Below are 18,404 nucleotides of genomic sequence, written 5' to 3' on the forward strand. Positions count from 1 at the left end.
GGGAGTTAAAATCAGTCTGGAAGACAAGTCTGAAAGACAAGAAAACTTGAGATAGTTACATAATCACATGCTGTGTTGCACTTCCAAATGCCAAAATAAAGAAGGATTCTGTCTAAATATGATGGACAAATAACATGCTTAAAAAAAAAAAAAAGACAAAAAGAAAGGAAAGTTAGTGTAAGGAGAAAATACTCCCCCCCTCCCCAATTCCTCAAGGCACAGAGTAACAGCAGCCAGAAATCAATTCCTCAGGCAGGATAACAATACTTTGGAGAAATTTTAAAGGAGTGGGTAGAAGTCCGAGACAGCAAAGGTGAAGTGGAAATCTAAAGCCAGTTTGGGTGGGAGTGTGCAGATGTGTTTAAAGTCTACCAAAAAAAGAGTCCATTTTCCCCTTCCCAAGGGGGTCCAGGGTCCAGAACTGCTACCAGCAGCCAATGTGTGCTTCCCAAATAGAAGTCTAGAGGGATCTTTCCAAAGAACTGAATGATTCCTGGAGAACATACAGACATCTAGAAATCTCTCAATATAAAGCTTGCTCACCTAAAAGTCAAGCCCAACAGCAGATAAGCTCTGGCTATATATGGAACCTAACCTGCCATTTAAAAATATGAACAGATAACAAAGAACCCACCAGACACACAAGAAAATCTCCAACACGAAAATTACAAAAAAACCCCCAAACTTACAATAACAACAACAACAAAAAAAAACCCCACAGAAGATGCAGAGATAATACAGGAAAGATAAAAAAGAATTCACATCTCTATGCACCGAGTAACTTTTACCCAAATTAAAAATGCACTAATCCTTAGTAATTTCACATATTCAAATTTCTCACTGATGTTTATTCATAACAGCATTGTTAGTATTACCAAAAGGCTAGAAACAACCTAGATGTTCATCAATTGTGGTCTACACACATATAATTCATAGGACAGAATAAGATGCAGCCATTCATGATTAATAATTATGATTATGTAATTATAATTATTTAGGTATAATTCATGCTCTGTTATGGAAAGATCTCAGGATCTGTTGCTGGGTAAGTGCAAAGCACAAAACCAGATAAATAGTATGCCACTGTTTTTGTAAAAAGAAAATGGGAAACTAATGTATCTAATAGTACTCACTTGTATACTATTACAAAATATTGCTGGAATGATACAAAAGAAACTAATTAGAATTGTTGCCTAGGGGGACAGAAAATGGGTGGCTGAAAGGCAAACGTGAAATGCAATTTCTTCCTTATATATCTATACTTATTGACTTACAATCACATGAATATAGTAATTACTCAAAAATTAAATTAAAATGGATAAAACTATAGGGGAATATGGGTGGCTCAGTCAGGTGAGCATCTGACTCTTAATTTCAGCTCAGGTCATGATCTCAGGGTCATCACACTGAACCTGGAGATGGGCTCCAAGCTGGGGGTGGAGCTGGCTTAAGATTCTCTTTCTTCCTCTGCACCCCTCCCCCAACCACTGTGCGCACAAACTCTCTCTCAAAAAAAAAAAAAAAAAGAAAAGATAAAACTGTAGCTTTTGATCCAACAATTCCCCTTCTAAGTAGTCCATACTTCAGTGTTACTTTTATACCAGTACAACAATATATAATTCAAGGTTGCTGACTACAGTATTATTTCAACCATAGAAAATGTTTGTAAATAAAGAGCGTGAAAAACACACACCATGGGATATTTATGAAATACTGTGCAGCAGTTAAAAAAAAAAAAAAAGCAAAGAAAGAAAGAAAGAAAAAAAAGAATGCAATAACTCTCTATTTATATGGACAAAAAAAGCTACCTAGGACATTATTGCTGTAGTGATAAAAGTCAGACCTATATGTATGGTATAGTTTAATTTGAGTTAAAAAAATAAAATCTGGGAATAACTGAAATTACGTCTATATATTGGAATATAGAAAGATGGGGCGCCTAAATGGCTCAGACTCTTGGTTCCAGCTAAGGTCATGTCATGGGATCAAGCCCTACAAGGGGCTTGGAGGGAGTTTTCTTGAGGATTTTTTCCCTCTGCTCTTCTTTCCACTCACAAGCACATGCAAGCACACTCTCTGAGTAAATACAGAAAAATAAAGCTATTGGGAATGTTATAATCTCAGGAGGATGTGGGATGAAGAAGAGTAAAGAATGATTTTTATTTGATGCTATACTTTTATTAGACTTGCAGTTTGTTATAATGAGCATAAATTTGTATATGATTATAGAATTAATAATTAATTAATTAATTTGAGTATCTTATACAAGGTGTTAATATTCAGGACATAAAAAGAACTCCTATATTAAATTAAAGAACTCAATGACACTAAAAGCCTAATTAAAAAAAATGGGCAATGGGCTTGAATACATCTCTCCAAGTACGTACAAATGGCCAACAAGCACGAAACATACCTCAATACAACCTCACACCCATCAAAGTGTCAGTATAAAAAACCTAGAAAATAACAAGTGTTGACAAGGATGTTAAGAATCTTGTGCACTGCTGGCAAGGATATAAAATGGTGTAGCCATTATGAAAAACAGTATGGTAACTCCTCAAAAGATTAAAAACAGAATTACCACATGATCCATCAATTATATTTCTGGGCATAAACCCCAAATAACTGAAAGAATATCGTGAAAATATATTTGCACATCCACGTGCATAGCAGCATTATTCACAATAGCCAAAAGGAAGCAACTCAAGTACCCATGAATGGAAGAATGGGTAAACAGAATGTGGCATATACATACAATGGAATATTCTGACACATGTTATAATGAATGAACCTTGAGAACATTGTGCCGAGAGAAATAAGCTAGTCACAGAAGGGCAAATACTGCATAATTCTCCTTAGATAAGTGATTCCTAAAGCAGTCAAATTCATAAGATAGATAGCATGGTGGTTTCCTAGGGCAGAGGGAAATGAAAATGGGTAGACTTTCAGTTCTATGCAAAGAAAAGAGTTCTGTCGATGAGTGGGGGTATGGTAACACAACTATACGAATGCACCTAACACTACTGAACTAACTACACACCTAAAAATGGTTAAGATGGCAAGTTTTATGCATTTTACCACAAACTTTAAAAAGTTAACAGAAAATACTGTGGTTTTATTATAAGCAAGGCTTAGTGTAAGGTTTAAAAAGTAACTTGCCGGGCACCTGGGTGGCTCAGTGGGTTAAGCCGCTGCCTACGGCTCAGGTCATGATCTCAGGGTCCCGGGATCGAGTCCCGCATGGGGCTCTCTGCTCAGCAGGGAGCCTGCTTTCCCCTCTCTCTCTGCCTGCCTCTCTATCTACTTGTGATCTCTCTGTCAAATAAATAAATAAAATCTTAAAAAAAAAAAAGTAACTTGCCTATTTGGGAAGAGGAAACAAACATTATATTTAAATGGCAATTTAAAGTGAAAAACAGCAGAATATGACAGAATGATTAACTTTAAATAAGTATCACAAATCAATGATTTTCAATCTTTTTCTCCCTTCCTTCCTTAATGCATCTGAATTTTAAGTCACTTGTTTTTCCTATCAGCCACAGTAGCTCATTTTATTTTATTTTTTTAGATTAGTACCTTCACAGTAGCTTATTTTATTTTATTTTATATTAGCATCTCCACAGTAGCTCATTTTAGATGGCAACAAATAAAACCAGGCTAAGGCTTATAGGTGGTAGAGTAGGGATTCAGAAGAAGCCTGGGTTCCCTGCCAGTATCACAGAGCTGCTAAAAGGAAAAATGAATTCTTTCTTCTTAAAACTACTGTTCAGGGCCTCCCGGGTGGCTCAGTCATTAAGCATCTGCCTTCGGCTCAGGTCAAGATCCCAGGGTTCTGGGATGGAGCCCCGCATCGGGCTCCCTGATCAGTGGGAAGCCTGCTTCTCCCTCTCCTACTCCCCCTGCTTGTATTCACTCTCTTTCTGTGTGTCAAATAAAGAAATAAAATCTTAAAAAAAGAAAGAAAGAAATTACTGTTCACTGAATGTTCTGTTATATACAAATGAATTTAATCCTTACTGGCTAAGACTAAAATATATATATATATATATATTTGTTTACGCCTCCCTCCGCCCACTTTTACTTCTTCATTCTCCATCCCTTAGAAAACCTATCTGTACTCACACCTATAAACCTTTTAGAGCATTGCAATCAGGCTTCATTCCTCAGTACAGTATGTAGACTGCTCTGGCAACAGATCCCAGCCGCCTATTAACTCACATATAACATGGATCTTTTTCTTGTCTTCCTTTTACTTTAGCTCTCTGAGGCACTAGAGACTGGAGTAAACTCCTTAAAATCTCTCTTATCTGATTATAACATGCTTTCTTATTTGTGTTTTAAATTCTTACCCAATCTTGGAGAGCTCATGTTCTTCTGCCTAACCCCTAAATACCAGTTTTCTCCCTGTCCTTATCATTTCTTATTTTCTGAGATACTATTCTATTGTTTAAATTTTCAATAACTCTCCAAGACCTACACATGGAAATAGGTCTAATTTTCTTGGCCTGGTCTCTGATATCATCTCTTGAACTCTGACTATAAGCTACCATGTATTTAATAACACACCTTCCACTTAGAATGCCTTTCTGAATCCCTAGTCTGCTTGGTAAATTTAGTTTTTACCATTTTACACAACACCTCTTGTGTGATGCTGGCCCTTACTCTATCAGGTTGATTTGGAAACTCTGTGTTCTTTTTATTTAGTGATCTGTTTCTCCTATTTGAGAGTAGGGACTATGTATACATGATTAATGCATATACATATACATGTATACATGTACACAAAAATTAATGCACTCAAATAAATTTACTTTAAAATCATTTAATATGTTGATTGCACTAAAGCACTATTAATTTCTTCAACGATCTCTCTGTTCTTGGGAGTGGTAATGCTTAAGTCCTAATTGCCTTAGTTTAAAGAAAATTATGTATCTCCCAACTGCCATTAATCATGCTGGGGCAGATAAAAAAAGTTAAGGTAGTAAGGGTAGTGACAAAATGATAACTAAAGATTTAAAAATATATGACTGCTCTCATAGTCATATACAGCTGGGTGTACTGGGAAAGACTCTGATTTTAAATTAGGAGACTTGTTTTGTATTTTCAGTTATGATTACAATGTATTTAGTATGGTGAGTGTGATTTGGAAAAGTCAGTCAACCTTTCTACAACTGTGTCATATAAGAGAACCAGTTCCTTCCGATATAATATCACTATTGTGGCTCTATTCTGCCACTGCTCTATTTATTTATACTTTTTTTCACTAAAGAGTTAAGAAGTTAAAGACAGTAACTGAGGAATCTGTGAAAGCACAATTGGTCAGAAACAGAGAATGTGAGGAAAAGCAATTGATTTAACTATCCCCTTGAAAGTCAAGTCACAGAAACACAGAAAAAAGAGACACTAGGATAAAAACTTCTAAGAAATAGACTATACCAAGCAAGTGTGGGAAAAACAAAAAAAAATCTTACCTGAAACATAATAATTTAAACATTAGACAAAGTACTTAGGATAACAACTCAGACACTGTTAGAATAAATTTCAACAGTAGAAACTGTAAACCAATTTTTATCTTAAAACATATTTAATATCCATATTTAACTGTCAAATATGAACAAAAAGTAATGTTGAAAAAACTTATCACTTTTATGCTTTAGCTTATTTCTAACCAGTTAAAAATCTTTAAAATATAATTGAGGCATGGCAAATCCTGCTCCAAAAATTTTAATTTTAAAAAGAGCAACTGGAAAAAGTTTCTAAAGGTCATACGGATTAGTGCAAAAAGAGCCAACCTTGAAGTAACAAAACCTGGGTTCAAATCTGCCTAGTTATTTCATTTCTTTGAGTCACCCGTAAAGGGAGGAATGGACGGTATTTGTTTCCATTTGTTTATTTTATACAGATGCTATAACATTAAACAATATATTATACACTTAATAAATTTACAAATTATGCATACATGCTTAGATTTAATTTAACATAGATTTAAGACAGGTATAAAACATTTATGTATCATTTAACTTACGAAGTATTCACTATCTTAACACCTTTTTTAAAAAAAGATTTTATTTATTTGCCAGAGAGAGAGAGTACAAGCAGAGGGAGAGGCAGGCAGAAGGATAAGCAGGGTCTCCACTGAGCAAGGAGCCTGATGCGGGGCTTGATTCCAGGACATGAGCTCAGCCCATGGCAGATAATTAACCAACTGAGCCACCCAGGTACCCCATCTTAACACTCTTCAAACAAGTATTTGTAGGATCTATTTTTGTCTTCAAGGTTGTCCTAAAAGTTTCATTTACATTAGTTAACAGAACAGAAACCACAAACTTAGCTGGTAAGCACCAAAGTATCATACATATAAAATTAATGTTTATACACAACATGGCTATATAAAAAAATTAACACAATCATATTCCTTAAAATATTAGAGAGAGTTTTTTAAAAGGGATTCAGAGAGAACATTTGTGTACCAGAAAACACTGCAGCCAAAGTTCTGAAGTTTACAAATCTGAAGTTTGTGCTTCTACCCAGAATGAAAGCAAACAGATTTTCAGGAGTGCTAAAACAGGCCATATATTATTTACTAAGAAATTCATTCAAGATTAATGCTTATATTCTTTCTGAGGCAACAGGAAAGAACAGCAGCAGCTACTACTATCCCTGTTGCTAAGTGTTTCTAACAATTCAGACTTTCTAGACCGGTTCATTCTATCAGCTTCTTCTATTGCTCAGATTTCAAGACCAGAAACAACTTTAGATTTACAACTTTAGAAACGTAATATAAAACAGCTTACATAGCTTACATAAAATGACACAAACGGCTTTAAAAAAAAAAAAAAGATGAGCAAATATATATATATATATGACAGATATCCAGAATGGGTAAAAAATATTCATATCAAAGGAGAATTTAACACAAAATACACTTCATATGACACAGGATCATTTTTTGTTGACAAAAGACCAAAACTATAACAAAGATAAAAATCATGAACCTTTTCTTCTATCAAACAGCCCAGAAATCTATAAAACAAAACCCATTAAAAATATCAAGAGGAACTGTGAGAAATGTCACTTTTATAAGAGATTAACATACTACTCATCTTCAACTGATTAAACAGAAAAAAGGGATTTCACAGAATTTGTAGGATTTGAAAAATACAAAAAAGTGGATTTAGCACATATCAATATACTTATAATATACTTAAATACACAGTGATATAAAAAGACTGTCCAGAAGTACTTAACAGAAACTGATAACTCGTTACACTCAAAGTAGACCTCAACAAATATAAAAATTCAGAAATTGAGTGACTTTCACTCTTTGATCACAATATAATGAAGTCACAAATTAATCAAGTGCAAAACAAAAGAAAATGAAAGAACTCTCTTAAGCACATGAAAAGTTAAAAAAAAAAAAAAAAGCCCAAACTTCTATTTTGGGTCAAAGAAGAAATCAGAGCTATAAAAATCACACTATTAGAACATAATGGTAATTTAACAAATCATATCCATACCTAAGGATACAGCCAAAACCATAATCAGAGGCAAACTCATAGATATAAATGTGCATATCTTAAATACGAAAAGAATGAAAACAAAGAATTCCATTTAAAGAGTAAGAAAAAAATCCCAAGGAAATCAGGAGAAGGAAAAGAAAGGCACGTAATAAGTAAGAAAAAGGACAAAAAATCCACCCAAAACCAAAACTGAAACACCCTGATATATCTTAACTTCATTTTTTTTTTTTCTGGAAAAAACAAAAACAAAAAAAACCCAAACCAAACCAAACCAAAACAAAAAACAATAGAAATAAACTACAACTAAGTATAATTTGAAAAAAAGAGGAAAATTCAAATGTTTAAAAACTAGAAACACAAAAATAGATATAAGAGATATAGAAGATAACTCAATTTAGGAGAGAATAATATATGTAATGCTATGCTGATACATTTGAAAATGTGACTGAATTCAAGGAAAAACAAATTACTAAATTTGACTAATGAAGTAAAAACCTAACCAGAAAAAACCCACAAAAAATTGTCAAAGAATTACCTCCAACAAAGGCTCCAGGCCTAGATGGTTTTATAGTTGAGTTCTTTAAAACTTTCAAGAACAAATAAGTCCCATGCTATATAAACTGTTCCAGAGCACAGAAATTTAGGGAAAGAGTTCCAATTCATTTACGAAGCTGGCCTAACCCTGATATCAAAACCTGACAAAGATAGCACAAAAAAAGAAAATTACAGACCAAAATATTCACTCATAAATATAGATGCAAAGATCCTAAATAATATACTTGAAAACAGAGATCAACAGCACACTAAAAGGTTACACATCTTGATATGAAGAGAACATTCATTCTAGAACTAAAAGGGTTTATATGTTAGGTAATATCTTTATATATCACATCAATAGGTCAAAGAGAAAAGCACTTCATAATAATGTCAATAAATGCCCAAACGCATCTGATAAATTTCAATATCCATTTCTTACAAAATAGCAAATAAAGTCCTGATAAACTATACATAATACATCCTTAACATCAAAGAACTGTAAGAGAAAATGATGCCTATCATTGTTATTATTTAAAATCAGAAGGAAAACCCATTACATGTAATAAAATAAAGAGAATGAAGAAGATATACAGAATAAATCTTACTCAAGTCAAAAGTAACAACTGAAAAATTCAATAAATATAAAATGTACAACATAAATAGAAGTCTACAGATATCCTATAAATCTAAACAAATCAACAGTAAAGCAAACAGAAAAAATATTTTTAATATAAGTAATACTATAAAAATTACCAAGGAAAAAAACTTAATCAGAAAAACAAGTGGACTTAATTGAAGGGAAAAAACTGAAACTTCAATGAAGGGTACGAAAAAGATGTAAATTAAGAAACATACTTCTAGCTCTGAAATTAATTTTTCTAATATAAGATTTCATATTTAATGTATTTTGAATCAAAATTCCTTTGAGGTTTACTTTTTTAAAGTTAGAAAAGTGATCCCAAACTTGATAAGAAAAACATTAACTGGTCTGAAAATAAAACCAAGTAAAATTTTTAAAAAGAGGGATAAGTTAGTAAGAGGAGTCTGGTCCTACCAGTTTTTTAAACAGTTAATAGTTAAAATATTAAAAATGATATGGTACTGGAATAAGAACAGAAAATATCAAAGAAAAAACCGACGCCAAAAAGGGCTTTAGTAAATTCAAAGTTATATTACAGATTAGTGTATTAAAGAGAAAAAAAATCATTCAATAAATGAGGCTGGAATAATTAGTTAATAATATTCAGGAAAAAAATGAAATTAGTGCCTTATCTAATGGTATTCACCAAAATAAATACCAGATGGACTAAGGGATTATACATGAAAAGTGAAATAAGAGTTATCTTTTAAAAAATCTAGGAAAAATACATGGGTATTCAGCTGTTAGTGGCATAGGGAAGTTCTAAGCATAACAGCAATGCTACAAGATGTAAAGAAAGTGGCTAAATCAGACTACTTATAAAGAGATTAACTAAAACAATAAACAGTAATCTTGAAAAAACATTTACATTTTAATAGTTAATATCTTTAATATATAAAGGTCCATAAACCAACAATCTCAATTTTGATAACATACACTGAATTATATCATCAAGAATGTTCACTGCAGGGTTATTTGCCACTCTTCCCCCTTCAAGTATTGTGTAACCAGTGGGGCCAAATTTAGTTAAACAATAACAAGAACATATACGCAAGAAGGCATTAGAAAAAAATAAAAAGAGAAAAACCAAAGTGGTTATTTTTAGATAGTAAGATTTACTGGTACCAGTTTAAAAAAAAAAAAAAAAACACAAAACAAAACATTTATAACTCTTTCCCAAACTGTAATGATGAACACATACTACTTTCATAATTCAAAAATAATATAAACACATTAATGATCATTTTCATAAACATGAGATTATCAGAATTCAAGTTTCAACAAATATAAAAGTTCAGGATCATTTGTAAATTAAGCTGTTTTTGCATGCTGAAAGCCCCTTAAAGCTTTCTGTTCGTATTAGTAATTAATTTAGCATGAAAATAGAAAATAGAATCTCAAAGGGATTTTGATTTTAATGACTGTAAAAGGGATTAATTTCACAAAAAAATACACCTGAACCTCATTGCAATAAATTATACAAGGGTCTATATACAATAGAATCGTTTAAAATAAAGGTATATTTAATAACATTTTTTTCAGTGAGTATTTAAAATAGAATCAATTTAAGACTGGTCATTTTATGTCAAGCTTTTTGCAGGAAACCTCATTAATGTACTCCAAATAGGAAGATGATTAATTAATCTAAAAGGCTATTAGGAAAGGACAAAATTTCTCTAAAAATATTTTCAGAGAAAAATGTTATTTTTCATCTAGTTGAAGTCTCTTCTGTAATTTAAAACTCTTGTACTTAAAAAAAAATGTAGTTATACTACATTTTGCTTTCTTTGGACAATACAACTTAAAATAATTTAAAAACTTTTAACTAGTTATTTCCTGATACGTTGATCTACTTCTTGCCTGTCTATAGTCCTCCTACATTTTTCATCTCTCAAGTTTTTTAAACCCACATGGCAAATTATGGTTTAGGCAACGGATAATCAAATGAAAGAATGATTTGAATCTGGAGCTCCCACAGGCTCTGAGGATGTGGCCCCACAAATATACTTTCTTCTCAGCCCATGTCATGCTAATACATGTTACTGTGCTATGTCTCTTATCCCAGTTGTATTATTTATAGCATGTATACTGTCTGTATGTATACTAATTCGTACTTTGACTAATTCGTACTTTGACTAATTCGTACTTTTGACGTACTTTGACTTCAGCCTAAGGCGAAGTCAGAGCCAACTTTATTTCTAAATACTTGACCAATCTTTTCTACCCACGCAGTATGCTATCTCTCAAATTTAACAAGTTTGCCTTCTCACCCATTATGAAACACTCACGGAACATGAGTTCTAGCCGTATATTGGCCCCTGACTAGTTTTGTGACACCAGCAGAGTCACCTAACTTCCCTGGGTTTCAATGTTTTCATCTATACAATGGGGACAAGAATACACTAAAAGACTTAAGTCTCAAAACACTGAAATTTTATTATCAATGTCAGGGATCAGAGTCCATTCTAATTGCTCTTAATATTAAATTAGTATCTAGTACATGGAAACCCTGTAGGGAATACAACAGAAAATAAAGTTTATTCTTAGTGAAATGGTTTTTGAACTAAAATACCCAGACTGAGGTATAGTACGTTATAGTATTCTAAAGAGGCATAATCATTACCACGGTTCTTTCACATTCCATAAACAGAACAGGCATTTCTTTCCTAGTCACATTATTATAAAAAATTTCCCTTAACTACTACTTCCCCTTTCAACTCTAGTCAAGGTCCCTTCCTTTTATCTGTGCTGCTCTCCACTACCAATGCAACTTAATTACTCAAAATTGAAGCTCCCACTGCTTCCACACAATGATGAAATGCTTTATTTCTTTTTTGTTTAGGAAAACCTCTAACTTTTCATAATGAAAACAATTATGAGGGTTTATGGGAATCTCAGAAAATGATTTAATAGAAAAATAGAACAATTCTTTGTCAAAGGCAGGAAACCTTTAGGAACATAAGGACTGCTTTAATGGGTCAGAATCACAGTTCCACAAAGATAGGGTACGGTCTCTAATGGCAATGTAAAAAGGGTTCTACCGTGGAAAGATGTCATTTCAAAAAAATATATGAATATTTCAAGTTCTCTAATTAATTCATTATGAAAATTTCATATATTATTTTATCTATTTTTGCCTTTTGGGAAACTAGCAAGACATCTCTGGATAACTCGTTCCTCAACATTTCCTACGTCAGACAACTTTTAGAATTTTAAAGCTATAAGAAATCTCATACTTCTTCAATTGCCTCACTTTATAGATAACGCATCTGACCAAAAAAATTGTTAAAACAACTGTCTAGGTCACAACTTTAATAACAGAATCTATTCTGTTGATACTCAGTCCAGAGTTTCTTCAACATATCCCGTTTACTGATATTAACACCCTTTTAATTAATATTTGCTTCTTTGTAGTTTTATAGGGTTATCTGTTTTAATTAGTTAGGTTTAGTGAAAAATTAATACTTACTATAAATACATACATATTTTTCATGAACGAGAGGAGCTGTCTCTTATTCATTATATCCTCAGAACTTACACAGGGTCTGGCACGAGCAGGTATTCAACAGATTGTTATAATTTAAGAGAATGGACCTTATTATAGACTTGGGTCACACACACTTTTAGCTTTAATTTTCTTAAAGAGAAAAAAATCTAAAGCTCTTCAGTTTAACGTTGTTCCCTTGATCATTTCAGACATTTGTCTCTCAACTTTCTCTAGCTCCATTATGTTCCTTAAGGTGAGGGAATCAATTTTGAATGAAGGTAGAAGTTTTCTTTCTAGAAACCAAAATCTCAGTAAGTGTATGATCTTACAAGTGTATGATCTTAGCATGATCTTACACTGGCTAACAATAGCATTTATCTGACACTTTTCTTTCAAACTGTATAAATACAACACATGAATGCTTGCTGGTTTGACACTTAAATACTCTTAAAATGTTGGTTTTATTTACTCTGCCAGAATAAATTATGTCAAAAATGTTAAACAAAACTAGACTTAGAAACTATTACATTGTCTTTAACCAGAAGGTCTATTAGTCTCTTTATTTTTGTTTCCTGTATTTAAACAAATTATCTGTACAAATGACATTATTTGAATGTCTAATATGTACAAGCCACTGAACTCCCTCATTCATGAATAAGTATTTCACAATATTCTAGAAACTTAGCTTTTTTTTTTTTTTTTGGTTGGTATAGAGAAGCATTAGAAAAGTTTTGGACATATGAAAAAGGCCTGTAGGAAGTCTAAATAAAAAACATGTTTTAGTTTCCCCTTACACATTGACTTATTTATTGCCTTCCACTGTTCTAACTCCAGACACACCCTTCTTTCATCCTTAAGAACTCTATAGGATCCCTTTCATTCATCAATCCTATATAATCATCATTCTACCCTCAAACATCCCTCCTATCATCCAAAGAGAAATCCTTTTATTCAGTAATCTATCCTTGATGATATATACTACCAGTGAAGCTTAGAGATGGAAAGAACCTTAGAAATCTCTAAGTCAAAATCCCACATACCACTGTGATATTCACTAATGATAAACAAACTATTATGGCCAAGTATAGTACTTAAATGGTTTAACACATCAGCATGCCTAATGTATGCACATGATACTTACTTGTACTCATCATAGACTTCTTGTTTGGGCAATGAAGTCTCAGGATGTTCTTCTAGCGTATTTCGAATCCAGGAAAAGGCATGCATTTGCTGTGCCCGACTAGATGACACGGCATTCTGATCACTGATTATAAAACAAAAACATGCTTTAGCTGAACCAGACAGCAATTAATTGATAATTTTTGAGCCAGGCCTATAAGTTCCATTAAAGAATTGTATGTAAACACACTATAAATGACCAAACCAAACTCAAACCATACAGTAGATGCCCAGTTATCTATATACGAATTGCCCACCTGTGGTTGTGAGCCATTTTCTACAGCTAGTGACTGACTCAAGTTATCACCCTGCTCCATCCCTCCCGATGGTCTCTATAGAGGCACAGGTGATGATGGAGCGCTGACAATGTAAGGTATTCGTTTTGGTGAAAATGACCTCGAAGTGGATATTTGTTCATTTACTTGCCTGTTCTTTTGCCTAAATTTGCCAAATCATCAAAGTTTTAAAGTAAGCTATAGAAAAAATACTTTCTATTTGCTTAGTATTTTCAAGTAACTAACCTTGAGCCCTCCAAGCTCCAGAATGCAATTCACACCAGACAGGTTTTGAGAGGACAAACTTCCTCCTACAGTCAGTCCTTCCTATAACTTCCTGCTACAGTCCTTCCCCAGACCAGACTAAACATCCTTAGTTTTTACTATATGGCAGAGTCATTTATAAACTAAATCCATAAAATGTACACCCAAGTTAACATAAGGGAAGATGCTCTATTGATTCTGACATTCATCCCATTTAACTAGAACAATAATTTATTTAATTCCAAAGAAGATAGTGAGCAAGTTTCTAGGACAAAAAAAATGATTAAAATGGTTATAAAATTTGGTTTGAGGGAGAAGGGGTAAAAGCAACAGAATTTTCATGCCGTTCCTTTTTATACACAATTTTAAAGTGACAGAATTTTAAGTATAACTTAACATGAATGAAATGAACTTTGAGAAATTTAGAAGAATAATGAAACTTTTAATAGCATGCACAAGCTAATATCTCTATTTTCTACATGAAATTATTAAATATTTTTAGTAATGAAAATACAGCAATATTCTCAAACACACTTAAAGTATCTTATATTTACAATAAATTCATGTTCCATATATGCAATTTAACTTTTTCTTTTTGATATTCTGTCAACTGTTCACCTAGCAGTACTAAAAAAAAACAAAAACTCCTGTAGCTTCATTGCTTATAATATGCATTATTTATTTTTTGCTTTTCTGTCCAATTTTTACAATCCCTCAAACTGCATAAATATATTGATCTGTTTAAAAAACAACACTAATTACATTTCATAGCATTTACCCAGATGTAAAAATGAATCAGCAAAAACTATAAGTAAACACTTAACCAAATATGATCAAAGACTAAAAGATCTACTATTTTGCCATTCTGTTTTCTGATGATTTTAGGAATAGCACACAATAACAACCATGACACACCCCCACACACCACAGTCCTATTAACACTGTAATAAAGGCAAAAGCAAGAAGAGATATACCTTTTCTCTCCATTGCTGAGACCAGAAGGCAGCTGAAGGTAGAGGTAGAGTTTCTCTAGGTCTGTAAAATTCTCAACTTCTTTCTAGTTACAAAAGATGAAAAGGAAAACATTTTTAATACCTTGTTTATCCCTCAACAAAATTTACTAACACCCATGTACTGTTGGTAGGAATGTAAATTGGTGCAGCAATTGTGGAATACACTGTGGAAGTTTCTCTAAAAACAGAAATACCATTTGATCCTAGTAATTTCATTGAGTATTTATTCAGAGAAAATGAAACCATAAATTCAAAAAGATATATGCATCCCTATGGTTACTGCAGCATTATTTACAATAGCCGAGATATGGAAGCGACCTAAGTGTCCAGTGATAGATGAACAGATAAAAAAGATGTGGTATAGATATACAATGGACTATTACTCAGCTGTAAAAAATAATGAGATTTTGCTATTTGAAACAACATGGATGGACTTAGGGGTATTATGCTAAGTGAATTAAGTCAGTCAGAGAAAGACAAATACCATGTGATCTCACTCCTATGTGGAATCTAAAAAATGAAACAAGAGTAGGAACAGACCTGTAAGTAGAAAGAACCAACCGGTGGCTGCTAGAAGAGAGGGGATGGGCAAATGAGTGAAGGGGAGCAGTAGATACAGGCTTCCAGTAATGGAATGAGTAAGTCATAAGGATGAAAGGTATAGCATAGAGAATATAGTCAATGGTATTATAATAGCATTATTATTATTATTATTATAGTACGGCGACAAACGGTAGTTACACTTGTCAGCATAGCATAATGTATAGAAACTTGTTGAATCACTGTCATACGCTTGAAACTAATGCAACATTGTGTGTCAACTATACTTGAATAAAAAACAATAATTAAAAAATACTGACTGTGTAAATTTAAACCAGATGGAATGAATCACCTGCCAAAGAAAAAATTTAGGCTTTTTTCTCATCAGTAAAGTAATAGTTAAGTTGTTTGATAAATTTATTGCACATAAAAAGTTACTAAGAGAAAATGGTAATTTCCTTTTTTTTTTTTTTTTTAAAGATTTTATTTATTTATTTGACAGACAGAGATCACAGGTAGGCAGAGAGAGAGGAAGGGAAGCAGGTTCCCTGCTGGGCAGAGAGCCTGATGTGGGGCTCGATCCTAGGACCCTGGGATCCTAGGGATCGAGCTGAAGGCAGAGGCTTTAATCCATTGAGCCACCCAGGCACCCCTGGTACTTTCCTTTTAATTCTTATACTCTAGATACAATAAAATCAATGTTTACACACAAAAAAAATTTCTCAGTTTTGATCACATTTAAAGAAGGAGTACTGCACAGGATTATAGGAAAAGTTCTAGACTAGAAGTCAAAAGAATATTCATTAGTTAGTCTTAGCCTAACCATTTAATGACTATGAAGCTTTGGTGCTCTGTCAAATTTTCCTTACAAATGCAAAATGGGTGAGATGACTTCTATGATCCTTTTCTAATTCTCAAAAACCTAGAACACATGACTGATGCTGCTACTGACACATGGAGATAGAACTGAGGTGTAAAAACACTGAAGTACTACCAACAACCCTTTCCACACAATGCAGATGTAATTATTCACAGAGCTGCAGCAGGGGCTGCTATTTGGAGGACCTATTTGTAAGACTCTCTATAGCTTTTCTGCAACTATATCCTTTTGTCTCTAAACCTATCCTTTAAAATAATTTCTGCTATACTGAGGACTGTATATAGCTTTCTTTCCCAGCTCTGTTTACAACAAAGTAGCTTTAAATGTGCCACAAACTCCTGTTACAGTAAAAATATCATAGTGAAATTCTGGTAGCCTAATTCCAGCAAAACTCTATTGCAACTGACAACGTGGACAAATTATTGGCATTCCTGGTAACAGAATTTATCTTCATATCATAAAACACAGCTTAAACACAGATCCAATTTTAAAAAAGTTTAAAACAATGTAACTTAGCCTATTCTTACTCTCAACAGAATTCATCTATAAAATAATTTAATCCTAGAATTCATCCACAAAATGATTTAATCTATCAATTACATGTAAATAACTCCCAAATCTACTTTTTTTTTTTCCATTCCACTGTCTATGGGGTCTTTTTCCAATTAACTCTCACTCCAATACCTAATAGATTTATCAGCAATATCCTGTATAACTCTCCTCTCAAAGAAAACAAAAACAGATATTTTCTTTCCCAACTGTTCCTTAACACCTTCTTTTCTCCAGTTCCCTAGTGCATTCAGTTTTAGAGTATGCTTAATTTTGTTCCTCTTTATTTAGCCCTCTTAACTCTTTACCCCATATACTTCCAAGCTCTTCATTTTCCTTGTCACTATGTAAGTCTAGGTGTTTAGCTTTCTTTTAACAGTAAAGAAGAATTCATTTACTCATTTATTTATTCACTGATTTTATTTACTGCCATGTTCTACAAATGATTTGCAATAATTACAAATTCAAAATGAACCTACAAAGACTGGAAATACCAAATGAACAACATGATAGTCCTTGCCCTAAGGAACTTAGATTCGTATCACTAAAAAGTACAACACTAGCTGGTTTCCCTACCTCCAACCTTCCCTTACTTGAATCTAACTTAAATATAGTTCCTAAAATATTTTCTGTTCAATATTATTAACATCACCCACCTAATCTCAACAATGTCTATCATATTAAATCCAAAGTAGACTAGGTTACAAAAAACCCACATAAGAAGTTAAGTTCTCAAAGCAAAGCTATTGAAACCAATTTCAAGTTTAGGGGAAATCTCAAATATTACCAAGTTAGTTGAATGAACTAAGGTGATAATTTCCTACTATTATGGTTGAAGAACTTTTTTTCTTCTTCTTCTTTTTTAAGAGAGGGAGAGAGAAGGGGCAGGAAGGAGAGGGAGAGAATCTCAAGCAGGTTCCACACCCAGCTTGGAGCCCAACATGGGGCTTGAACCCACAAACCTGAGATCATGACTTAAGCAGAAATCAAGATCAGACACTTAACTGACTGAGCCATCCAGGTGCCCCAAAGATCTCTTCTGAAAACTTATGAGGACTTTTCTCACACACATCTCAATCTTTGTAAGAAGATACACAAAAGGAAATCATTAAACTAAAGTTTGATTTAAGAAATGTCAAAAAAACCTTCCAGGAAACCACTTCAAACTTAATTTTGCATGGGACCTAGTTAGTGCTTTGCTCTTTCACATCCTGAACAGAAAAGCCTGTAGCAAACAATCAGATTCATCATTCAGTTTGTTATCATGTGATCCCGAGGAGGGGAAAGGCATTACGCAAGATAAGCAAAATCAAGTCACTTCTGGAGGTTCAACGTGGAGTTTGGCATTCGAGTGCTACCACTGAAAAACTCCCTTCCCTTCTGAAGTTTTGGCTGATAAAAAATATTCATTCACACCATGAACTAGTAGCATGGAGCTATCTAATTCCTTCTATAAGGTGCAAGTAAAGTGGTAGAGAGAACATGAAACAGACACTGCTCATCAATATTCCATTTGCTCA

The 18,404-nt window shown here is 33.1% G+C and overlaps 1 protein-coding gene across 4 annotated transcripts in view; it reads right to left on the reverse strand.

The window, feature by feature from the left end:
* Window positions 1-18,404, reverse strand: part of RFX7 (regulatory factor X7) — a 141,024-nt gene that overhangs the window by 40,826 nt on the left and 81,794 nt on the right. For 3 of the 4 annotated variants that reach the window (XM_046008551.1, XM_046008552.1, XM_046008553.1), the window contains 2 exons: window positions 14,877-14,959; window positions 13,326-13,448 (listed from right to left, as the gene is read on the reverse strand). In XM_046008551.1, coding sequence (XP_045864507.1) covers window positions 13,326-13,448; window positions 14,877-14,959 — 206 coding nt within the window. Of the gene's footprint in view, window positions 1-8,055; window positions 8,197-13,325; window positions 13,449-14,876; window positions 14,960-18,404 lie in introns of those variants that run through there. The other variant, XM_046008554.1, reaches the window with a different exon arrangement.

This window comes from Meles meles, chromosome 6 (genome assembly GCF_922984935.1).
Source record: "Meles meles chromosome 6, mMelMel3.1 paternal haplotype, whole genome shotgun sequence".
NCBI lineage: Eukaryota > Metazoa > Chordata > Mammalia > Carnivora > Mustelidae > Meles > Meles meles.